The sequence below is a fragment of the Staurois parvus genome, unplaced genomic scaffold (genome assembly GCF_062004578.1).
Source record: "Staurois parvus isolate SC_StPar_1 unplaced genomic scaffold, SC_StPar_1.0 ptg000006l, whole genome shotgun sequence".
Lineage (NCBI taxonomy): Eukaryota > Metazoa > Chordata > Amphibia > Anura > Ranidae > Staurois > Staurois parvus.
The window spans coordinates 16,971,974-16,984,124 of NW_028317802.1; the positions used below are offsets into that span (position 1 = coordinate 16,971,974).

Sequence of the window (12,151 nt, forward strand, 5' to 3'; positions counted from 1 at the left end):
AACATTTATAGGTAAAGTTGATCCAAGGAATATCTAATTGCCTCTCAGGGGATCAGAAAGGATTTTTTTTTCCCTGCAGGAGCAAATTGGATCATGCTTTACTGTTTTTTGCCTTCCTCAACTGTGGGTGTGAGATTATAACTATTTTTTTTTTGGATGGTTGAACTGGATGGACTTTTGTCTTTTTTTTTCAGCCAGACTAACTATGTAAGTGTATGTATGTAATGTATGTCTTAAGATGCCTAGTCTTCCAATGCCCGCTTCATGATACCAGCTCTGTCTTTGAGACAAACGGGTTGACTTACTAAAGACAAATAAGCTGTCCACCTTGCAAGGGTAGTTGCACTTTGCAAGAGAATTCACCCCAGAGCTTAGTGAATGAGGTGAAGCTCGACTTCCATCATCCAATCATGTGCAAGTAAAAATGCTGTTTTTTTATTTTTCTTGCACATGGTTGGGTATTTTTTGCAAAGTGAAACTTTACCACATGTATTACGTTCTGGGGCAAATCTCCTTGCAAAATGTAACATTTCACAACTTGCGAAGTGAATAGCCTATTTGCCCTTAATAATTCAATATCAGAGTATTTTCAAAACGGAACTCCAGAAAGATATATAGAACACCAATGAAGACCCAATGTATTCATTAAATAAATAATGTATCTTTAAATTTTACTAGTTTACGTACCTGAATTTGACTAAATATACCTAGATGGGTCAGGACCAGCATGAGGAGCTAATAAGGTGTGTTGTATGCACATGTGCTAGCCAAAAACATGGCAAGAGAAGTAGAATGGAGAGTGAGCAATGCAGCATCAATTTATCTGCTACTCCTTGACTGTCCAATCATACGTTTAGCAAATAATTTGACCAACCTGTTTTGCTTACTAGCAGGAGAGAGAAATTAGGTTGCCAACATAGATGGGTTGGTATGGCCGTGTAAATACCAGGACTAGATTTATAGACACACAACCATTTGGCATATAAAGTTTGCTTGGAGTCCTGTTTTAATGCAAATATTTACTATGCAGAAATGTAAAAGCATATTACTATTACAATGAGCAACAATACTGATCAGTTTTATATCTTCCCAAGAAATATCGATATCTGCTTTGTAGCATCATAATAAAGTGAATGATGTTGTTTCAATGCCAATTAGCTGTTTATCATTGTCTGCATTCTTCACAATATAATTTCCAGCTGGTTTGTTCTAATGCAAGCAAAATGAGCCTGCATTTTACATCATTAATTGAAGTAAATGAGTACAACTCTTTGCCTGACTTTGCAATGGACTCTATGTAATAACCCACCCAATGAACTATAGCTTGGGGTGCTTAATGATTCGATTCCTGATTATTAAGTCTTAACCATCACGACACATAGGCATAATTGACAGGAATACGTAATTGATGCACTTTTTAATCATCTTATATCTCTTTATTTGGGGTTAATGACTCTAGTTTACTGTGGTTTAAGGGATTAGTTCAATGGGAAAAATAATGAATCCATTTTTTCATGCTAATTGCATGTAACACTCAGACCTTAAATATTATTTATTGGCTGTTTTCCAGTGGATGCAATATTTGTAAATTCAGATGAGAAATTAAGATATTTTTCATAATGTTACAATGATCATTGCAATATACATGGCTTTTAGTACACATGGCAGGAGCAAGGGCCATTCTGTATCAGCGAGAAACCGTGGCTTGTCCAGATTTCCTAACAGGTCCCTGCTAATTCTTTGCCAAAACTAGCTGTGGATGTCGTCCTTTTAATCTCCCATAATGCCTTATTCGATTATTGTCAATGCTCTCCAAGCGTGTACTGTCCCTTCAAACATCTAATTCCCTGAGCTAAACAAGTCAGTTGAGTCTTAACCGTGATACGGAAATCAAAGAGCAAAAAAGGGGAGAAATTTTCCATCTGCACCACATACTTCTGCACTGAATTTTAACTGGATTATAGAGAAAAAGCAAAAAAAAAAAGAAAAATGTATGACATGTGAAACTTAGCACGGGTAATTGGGTAAAAAGATTTCACTGGTCATTTTAACTGCACAGAGGCATGGCTTGGATGGTCTTCTGGTTATGCTACATCAATTTAAGGTGAGTAAATTAATATTACTAATTAAAATATTACTGCTAATGTATTAGAGCTGTATTATTTTTATTATTATTATTAATAATACTATATTATATTGCAATATCACTATGTGTCACTGTATTGTATTACAGTACATTATGTTGTGTCATGTATTTTTGTACTGAAATGGACTACAATTTAAAAGTGACTTAAATAGCTAAAAAACAATTACTTTCCAATATTGTAGGACAAGTACAGGTCTTGGAGAATATACAGTTCATGACAATATTTACTCTGAAAATATAACTCGCATCTTGGATAGACTACTAGATGGTTATGACAACAGACTCCGTCCTGGATTTGGAGGTAAATTCTGTGAGCAAAAAAATTTAAAACAATGTAAAATATTAGAATGAAGTGCAATAAAGTATTTTTGGATCTTATATATAGTTGATATGTTTACTTCTTTTAATTTACTAATGTAGTACATTTCAGTAATCAGTAACAAAATTTCTTAATATATCTATCAGGTCCTGTAACTGAAGTCAAAACTGATATCTATGTGACTAGCTTTGGTCCAGTTTCAGATGTCGAAATGGTAAGGGTTATTTTTATGTTTTTTCCTAAAAACTATAGACAGTATATGGTTAGTTTTAGTGCTTATTTGTGCTACATTACTAGTGTGTCTTACATTGCAGTATATCAGTACAGTGTACAAGCAAAGTGATTAGAACAGATTACTTTGTATAATCTTCTTGTCAATACATAGTATGTCTCAGAAGGTACTAGTGTCCTATATACATACTTAATAGTTCTTTCTACAGATATCTCTTTAAAACTGTTGGATTGAATATATATCTTGATATATGGCAAGGTAAAATACATTCAAATAGGTAAACACTTTTAAAGCTCTAATATTAGTTCTTGTATATAAAAAAAAAAGTTGTGAGACATTGGGGTTGATTTACTAAAGGCAAATAGGCTTTTTTCTTTGCAAGGGAGTTGTATTCATTTTCCCCAGAGCTCAGCGAACGGGGTGAAGCTTCACTTTGTCAAGAAGATCAAATTTAAACAAAAACAAACAAAAAAACAACATTTTGTTTTCACATGGTTGGATGATGGAAATCAGCAAAACACTTCACTACATTCACTAAGCTCTTTGGAAAAGGAGTACAACTGCACTTGCAAAGTGCACAGTCTATTTGTCTTAGTAAATCCATCTCACTGACACTTTAAATGAGTAGATTTATTTAAAAGCAAATTGTGCAGCTAAGGAGGCTGTCCTTGCAAACTTATTCTAATGTTAATATTTGTAAGGCTGTCTACAGGACGCCAGGGATGGGTCCTAAATGGGAGATACATTTCTCTATTATTTGGGTTGTAGTACTAAGAGAGATGGCTTGTGTGTATTTTGAGTAGTCAGGGATTCTCACCCATGTAGGGTAAGAGGTTCCAGGGTAGTCCAGTTGGGGAGAAGAGGACTGATTTAGAGTTCTCTCACGATTGGAGAGTCCTTATTTGAGACCTAAAATGTGGAGGTTCAAAGAGACTTTAGGTGAGAAAGTACCTTCAAACCCTTATTACAGGGACTTTGGTCCTAAAGGAGTTAAGCAAGGGAGTCTTGAAAATATGTGCAGTGGTTCACAGCTGTGAACAAGTGTGAACTCGCTGGAGACTGTTTTGCTTGGCTCCTGAAGCTTGTTGCCTGCCCCAAAACAGTTGGGAACCCTAAATCCCAATGTGGGGCTGAGATACTGGCAGTGAGCCATGGTGTGTGCTCTTTATGAACAGTTTGCTTTATTTTGCTGAAAAAGCTGTTTTTGTTATTCTTTTTTAAAAGACCAATAAAAGACTTTTTACTTTTAGAAGTGGCTAGCTGGTGGTCCTAAGTTTCCGTATTACAGGCTGTCATGCTGATCCTTTGACTTCACATGTTCTAAGCCACTGACTTTACCAAAGAACTAAAGGCAATTTTTTTTTCTTTTAGATTAATAGTTATAAAGTTAAAGTTATAACCCCCGCCAGTTTTTTTCCACCTGTGTCCCATTGGGTAGATTTCTCTTTTCTTTCTCTTCCCCACAACAGGAAGTGAGAGGAAATGCTTCCAAAGTGAGGGAAATCTCTATTATTTACCAGTATCCCAAGAATTGATGCCCCCATTGGAGGATTTCTCCTCTATTATGGTGACCACTCAATATTCAGGAATTTTCTTTTGCTTTCACTTATAATGATAGTGGTCACCAGGACAAATGGACAGAGTGAATCTCCCGAACAGGAACAGCAAAACAGCAATAAAAACTGACAGGTGTTCTACAACCTCTCCATTCTACACAAATCGAAAACAAAGTTTTGCCTTCAGTTCTACTTTAAACTAGTAGAGTAGTGTAAAGTGAGAATTCATGATCTGTATATTTGCCCCTGGTTATTTCTAATTTGCTTTTACTTAAATGTCTGAAACTTTTAAGCACATGACTCAATTATTTTTATTGTTTGCATAATGCCGTACACAACAATCACTTGAAGAGTTTTATTTTTATTTTTTTTTTATAATCAGGAAATTGGTCAAACTAAATCCCTAATCTCTGAATATGTTGTAAAATCCACTCTTATGGAAACATAACTATTTAATCTAAGACATGACCCCTGGAGAAGTGTTGCATGTCCTTAGCATGTTTTATCAAGTTCATAAAAAAAAAAAAAGAAGAAAATGAAACTGAATTGTAAAGAAAACTGGAGAAATGCACACTAAGTTGCAAAGACAACTAGAGAAATGCACACAAACATGGAGCTGTTATCAATACTGACCAAATATAGTTATTATTGAAAAGATGATGCCCGATTGGTTGCTTTTTGGCAACAATCCCAATATTGTGTCCATTGTTGTATGTCAGTGGCCTCCAAACTTTGGCCCTTCGCTTGCCTTTTTCCAGCCCTTGGGGCACTCTTCCTCCCTCTGACATCAACAATGGAGTATTATTCTTCCCACTGACACCAATGATGAAGTGTCAGCTGAAACCAAAGGTAGGGCACTATTCTTCCCACTGACACCAACAATGGTGCGCTATTCCTCCCACTAATATCAATGACTTGGAGCTATTCCTCCTTCACCTAACCACAGTGGTGCTATTTAATTTTTTATTCCCACTGACCACCAAGCCTGAGGTATTATCTACTCCCACTGTCCACAGTCCAGCCCCCCTAAAGTCTGAAGGACAGTAAACTGGCCTTTGTTTAGGTGGAAAAGCAAACCAACAGGTCTTTTATGTTTTTTTTTTAAATCAATACTAGATGTTATGTAGAGTTTCAAAATTAACTTTACAACAATTTTTCAGGGTGTAAATATCAAATTTTTCCATCACCAAATCCAACCTCTGGTTAGATTAGCACACGTTTGCTATTATTAAAAAAAAAAAGCCTTAAAAAGTCAACTAAACTTTAAAATAACTCAGCTTTTTTCCAGAGTGGTTGTTGATATTCTATATATGTACAGTAAATGTACTCTAAACCAGGGGCAGACTAAAAACTCATTGGGCCCCCGGGCAATAGGGGATCATGGGGCCCCTGTGTCCTTGCCCAAACTCAAAAAAGCCTATGAAAAAGGTACCAGGGGCATCTCATGGGGCCCCCCACTGACCCCGGGCCCTCGGGCAGTGCCCGAGTTTCTAAATGGTCAGTCCACCCCTGCTCTAAACTTGAGTGTAGAAATCAAAGAGAAAATTCTGATAACTGCGAGTATTTAAAGTTACTCTGTCGTGAAAGAAGTACCAGGGTTGCCCATACTGACCTGTTGAAAAAAATGATAGTTGCCTGGCTGTGGCTGACAAGTATATTTGCAATCACAGACCCAGAAAAAACATTTAAAAGGGAAAGTAAACTCCCACTGGACATTTGTACCTACAGGTAAGCTTATAATAGAACTTACCTGTAGGTACAAGGAATATCTCCTAAACATGCACCATTTAGGAGATATTCAGTGTCCCTGCAGCTGATGACTTCACCAGTGTATGTGCCCCTGTGCCGCAGCCAAGACTCCTGTGGGCATGCATGGGAGTGACGTCATATTGGCTCGGCAAACCAAGCGGCTAGAGCCACGAACCCGGAAGGAAGACCAGGTGAAGATGGAAGTGCTGTCAGCAGTGACAGAGTGCCGCAGGAGGGCTTAGTTCTAACGTAAGGGTTTCATAATGTGCTAGTATGCAATGCATACTAGAAGGTTATGCAAATATTTTTCAGGGTTTTATTTTTGGTGGTTTACTACTGTTTTAATGTCAGAATTATTTCAGAATTCCTTATCTTAATACTCGTTATAGGTCAGTGATAGTATAACTATTGCAGTCAGGGAACTACACTTTTTAAAAGAAGAGTTCAGCAATGTTAGCCACCATGAGTGGTTAGATACAGATTCACTTTAAACCAGAAAGGTAAAATGTAGCCTGGGAAAGAGTCTTGTAACTTATGGAGGAGAACATGATAGAAGCCCTGTATACAGAAATTGATGGACAGTGTTCAGTTATCTGATGTACAAAACATGGCTGTTCTACGTATCATCTGAACACTATAGGAGTATAGCCTGTTTACTGAACAATGCAAATTTTCACTTAGGTTAATGAATGGTGAAGGTTTGCTGACTTCAATCATCCAACCATGTATGAGCAAACATCTAGTTTTGTGTTTGTTTTTTATTAGTATGCATAATATTGACTATTCTTTGCAAATTTCATTGCATTCACTAGCTAAAAATTTACTTTGCAAAGTGATTATCTTTGCAAAGCAACCATGCTTTACCCCTGTATTAAATCAACACCATTTTGTTCCTGGATTCATGCAGGCAAAGCTTAAAAATACATTGTAGTTCAATTATGTACTCCTTACATTAAATATCAAATTTTTTAATCTGCTAGGCTAGCTACTTGAATTGTTTCTTTTAATTCTGCTATTACAGTTACATGAAATCTATCTGCACTATGAACTAATCACTGTGAGCCTTAAGTGGTTGTGTAAAGACATAATCCCTAACATTATTACTTGCTGCCTGGACAGAGGAGGCTCCATCTTCCTCTTACAAAGATTATGTAGTGAAAGAAATATATAGGTTGATGTTACTGATTTGCCTCTTTGTCTGCTTGCCAAACTGACTTACTGCCTATAATACTTTTTTTGTCACTGAAGTATACAGGTCAGTTCTGAGTTCATTTTTGTTACACATTATTCCTGGTTTAGTGATTTTATAAATAATGAATCAAGAGACCAAATAGCAGAATGTAAGTTGCAGTAACAGAAACCATATCTCTCTCAGAACAGATTTCCTTGAAGTACTGTGTCTAACAACAGTTTTAGTTTTATTAACTAGAAAATAAAAATAATATGTTGTCTGATTACACCTGGAAATGTCTCGTAAAGCACAGATACATTTAAAATGGAACTTCAGTCACAAAATTAAGTACTGCTAGATCACTTTATGCTGACGCCTTTTGCAGGTATAGCTGTGTAAAACATTAAAAATAAGTGTCTATACTGTTTAAAATCCACTAATACACTGGCTCACCCTGCTCTGCACATGCCAAGTTGCTCTCTATCTTTCGGCACTGTGCCAAAAACCAGAGCCACTAGAGGCCGATCTGCTGACATCCTAAAGATTTACTGCTGCTCAAAGGCTCTGGGCTTCAGGAAAATGGCAGCCTCCAGCAAGAAGAAACAGGAACAATGCTGGAGGCAATTTACAGCACACACTAATTTTGGCAACATAACTATTAAGGTGGTATGTACAGTATGTTCCTTGCTAAAGAACTTATTTTTTATCATGTTGTAATGGGTAAAGTTCTGCTTTAAGATGTATATAAAGTATTTTTGTCTTGGGTATGGGATTGTTAAGGTGAAGGTCCTCTTAGGTTTCTTTTTGGATCTGTGTACGTTTGTGGAGTATTCCCCTCACTTCCTGTCTTCAGAGATGAAGGGGTATACCTAGACTTTTAGTACTCTCTGGATTATTTTCCCCTTACCTTCTGTAACAACTCAAAAAAGTTTGATATCCCACTAAATCTTGTACCAAAGACAATTGTCAATTAGACAAATAGAGTAGGTAAATCTCCCAAGCAGGGACACAGACAGCAATAACAGCTAGACAGAGGTTATAATCCTTCCATGTTCTCCCCAAACAAAAAGGTTGGGGGTTTACATGCACTCTAACTTTACCACATTTAGTATAGACTATCAGCAATTGCCTGTGTGTCTGGCCTCTCATCTACAATATTTATTAGTCTTTCTCATGACCATTCAAAAACAAATTCTACAACTCAGGCAGGTAACAATACACTAGATCACAGGTGTCAACCACAAGGCCGAAGGCCAAATCCGGCTCTTCATGCCATTTTCTATGACCCTCAGACCTCTCCTTCAGCTATGGCACTCCCTCGTCTCGGCAGTCAACAGAAGAGAGGACATCTCCTCTGCCAGATCCTGCTCTTCTCCATGCAGCCACAAAGAGGCAAATTTCTGCAACTCCCCACCCTTGGTCTCAGCAATTGGCAGCAGAGAGGATGAAAAAACTCCTCCTACAGATCCTACATGTCTCTGTGCAGCCGCAGCACCCCCTTGTCTCCATCTCCCCTGCAGACTTCAGCAGCTGACTCCAGCCCTCCTTTGGTTCTCCTCTAGACCCTGAGCTTTCTGCTTCCCAGCTCCTTTCTGTCAGCAGCACAATGTAAGGAGGGTGCGCTTTGATGTAATTGGGAGTGGTCTGCTTTGGACATCTAGTCTTACAGATACAACCAGCCCGTTGAGGGCAACCATAATGCTGATGCCATGAAATTGAGTTTAACATCCCTGCACTAGATGGAAATTTTTTACTTTTCCAGTAGAAATTGCTGCAGTTATTTTATAGGTACAGAATATCTTACAGACTGTACTGCCTGTCAAAATACAGCTCCTTGTCAGCACTAATCACTTCTGTATAACGCCAACTAAAAGAAGCATGGATATACTTATCTTTCCAGTGGCTTGTTTATTGAAACATCAATGCATTACTCTGCTCAGGCTGCTGCAAGCATTTAAACAGGTCTATGTGACCAAAAAACTGTTTCCCCACTGCACACTGTGGATTCTCCCACCAGCTTGTATGTTTTGTAGAGATGTAGGAGCCAGTGAAAGAAAACACTGTAGGGCTGATTTACTAAGAATAAAGTGAAGCAATAGGAGTTAGATACCAAATTTCACCTATTTGAAACAATTAAGACCTTGCTGTGGTGAACACAAAAACGTCTTCACATAGGAAAATGTCTATTAGTAAATGTCAAATTGGAATATTTGTGTTTACAAAATAGACACTTCTAAACTTTGTCCCTAGAGGGCATAGGAGCTAGGACCCTATTTCCCATTTTCCACATTTCTTTCTAGAAACAATTGGCAGGTGTGATTTGTTGTTTGCTTTCTTTTAATTCTAATTCTATTATTATATATCTTGTTTTGTAGTGGGTTTTTTTTACATGTTCTGCAAATAGTATGCATTACTCTGTAACATTCATTAAAAAATGCATTCATTTTCTAATGTTAAATATATATCTAATCATTAGAGTTATATCTCTGATACATGACAAATAATTTTTAATGTGGAATTAGAATTTTCTTATAATATTTACGTATAAGTATATTTCTTAATTCTTCAATCGTGGTACTACTATATACTCTAGATAGCATTGCAGTCAGCATTGTGGCATAGTGTTCAGCACTTCTGCCCAGCAGTACTAGGATTGCCAGTTCAAATCCTAACCATGGCACTAAATGGCAAGGAGTGTGCATGTTCTGCCTGTGTGGGTTTTCCTCCCATGCTGGTATTTGTTTTGGCTCCTGTATAAATTGCCTCTATTATATGAATGTTAGGGACTTTAGATTGTACACTCCTTGAGGGCAGGGTCTGATGTGAATGTATTTGGGGTTGCTCTTCTACCCCCCTTTTCTGGCCTGCAGGATTGTATGCTTGGATAAGGGTATGTTAGTGATTTTGGGGGGAAGCTATACTTTTTTTTTTGGTTACGGGGTTCCCCTTCAAATCCACAACCGTTATATCTCTGTTATATAACAAATAATTTTAAATTCTTAAATCATGGTACTACTATATGTTCCAATTAATGTTATTGGCAGCATAGTGGCTAGCACTCCTGCCTAGCAACACTAGGGTCATTGGTTCAAATCCCAACCATGGCACCATATGCCACGAGTTTGCATGTTCTCTCTGTTCCTGTGTGGGTTTCCTCCCACATTCCAAAGACATTCTGATAGGTTAATTGGCACTAGTATGAATGTAAGCTCCTTGAGGGTAGGGATGAGCTCATAGAGGTGTATAATTGCTTCTTGCCCTAAGCAAAACCTGCAAGTATGCACATGGCCCAAAAAAAAGCCATGCCGTGTGCACCCCTCCTCTCTGCTTCGCAGAAGGCTGTGGCAAACATAGCCAGCAGGGGTGCCTCCCCCTCTTCAGTCAAGAGGCAGAAGTGGTCAGTGGTGCAAATAAATAGGATGCAATTGAAACCTCAGTTTGGTGTTTTTGAGTTTAGTAAATGTCACCTGCCTCCAGCTGCTGTATTTACTTTTGGCCAAAGAACTGAATTTTATGTCTCTGGAGCATGCAAATGTCCTTCCACAAATGTGATGATGCAATTCTAATCTGGTAGCTGGTCCTGATACCATTTGTGTGTGATAACTAATTTTTATGCACAATCATGGCTCCCACATATGCAAATAGATTATCCGATGCAATATATTTATTATGAAAACAATTTGATTTTAGTTCCTCAGATTTTAACTAGGGAACTTGGGGGGGGAGGGGGGGTATTTTTATTTAACACCTAGCATGTGTGCAGAATAAAATGTTTATTTTGTAGAATTGTATGGATGTTAATACATTCCACTTGGGGGAAAAAAAGGTTTATGGATTCAACAAAACAAGTAGTTCATATTCTACATTTATTTTGACAGCATCAACACAATTAGGTACATTCATTTACTTATGTAAAAAGAAAATATTTACGGTGCTACATTTTGCACAGCACTTTACAAGAGGGATAGAAGGGCCCTGCTCATAGGAGCTTACAGTTTAAAAAGGCATCACAACTTAACTTTCATAGTGTACAGCTGGAACAAAATAAGGTTACTATTAACCAGGCAACACATTTTACAAGGTACAACTCTCACCACCCTACCCAACCACCCCATCAATTTGTTAGGTGCAAGACTCAAACAAAAACAGGCAAAAAAAAAAACCCACACACACCACCCCCATTCCCACACATATACATTTCTGATTATGGTAAGCAGGAAGCTGCATTTTTGTCTACATGACAAAGCAAATTATATCAAAGTTAGGAGTTATAGGAATAGAACAATTGACATTTGTTAGTAACAAGGGCTAGCAGATGATCAAAAACCATAAATGCATGGTCAGATTGGAAAAATACACACAAAATTAGAGGCATGCCCACAAAAACCCACTTTTGAGAGACGAATGCACAACAATTACAGTAAACACTCAAACATGGGGTGTTGATCATCATGCACCTTACACCCCCCCAGCCACCAAGGACTGATTGCAAACAATCTGGCCTCCTTTCAGGTCAAACACAACCTCCCCTACTGCAGTCCTTTATATAACATAGGTTGTACTGTTGACACATCCAATGAAGGACTTGCTCATTCCGTCTGTCTCTTCATGAATGCCTCAAGTGATTGCACCTGATTAGCAAGCAAATACTCCTCCCAAATGTGTTAGCCTTTGGCTATGTGCATCAATTCACAGACTGAAGTCCATTAGCATGCATAGAAAGAAACCAACAATTATCTAAGCATATGTACCTGTGTAGTGTACAACAGAAAATGCGAAATGTCCAAGTCCCTAGGCATGCTCAGTGCTAAAAGAAAAAAAAAATACAAGTTGTAAGTTCTTGGGCATATGCAGGGAACAGAGCAGGAAATCTCATATTTGTGACGGCTGCTTCAACCAAATTGCTGGGAAGCACATTAGTCATCCAAACACATGTCTAGTATTTACCATCTATTCCAAGGGCTCTAGTTCCCCCCAG

General features: G+C 37.8%; 1 protein-coding gene across 3 annotated transcripts in view; it reads left to right on the plus strand.

Moving 5' to 3' along the window:
* The first annotated feature begins 1,815 nt into the window (after positions 1-1,815).
* The window catches only part of GABRA6 (gamma-aminobutyric acid type A receptor subunit alpha6), a 42,696-nt gene continuing 32,360 nt past the window's right edge, over positions 1,816-12,151 (plus strand). For all 3 annotated transcript variants that reach the window (XM_089663192.1, XM_089663074.1, XM_089663133.1), the window contains exons 1-3: positions 1,816-2,104; positions 2,329-2,447; positions 2,612-2,679. In XM_089663192.1, coding sequence (XP_089519318.1) covers positions 2,064-2,104; positions 2,329-2,447; positions 2,612-2,679 — 228 coding nt within the window. In that variant the 5' untranslated portion in view covers positions 1,816-2,063. The remainder of the gene's footprint in view (positions 2,105-2,328; positions 2,448-2,611; positions 2,680-12,151) is intronic.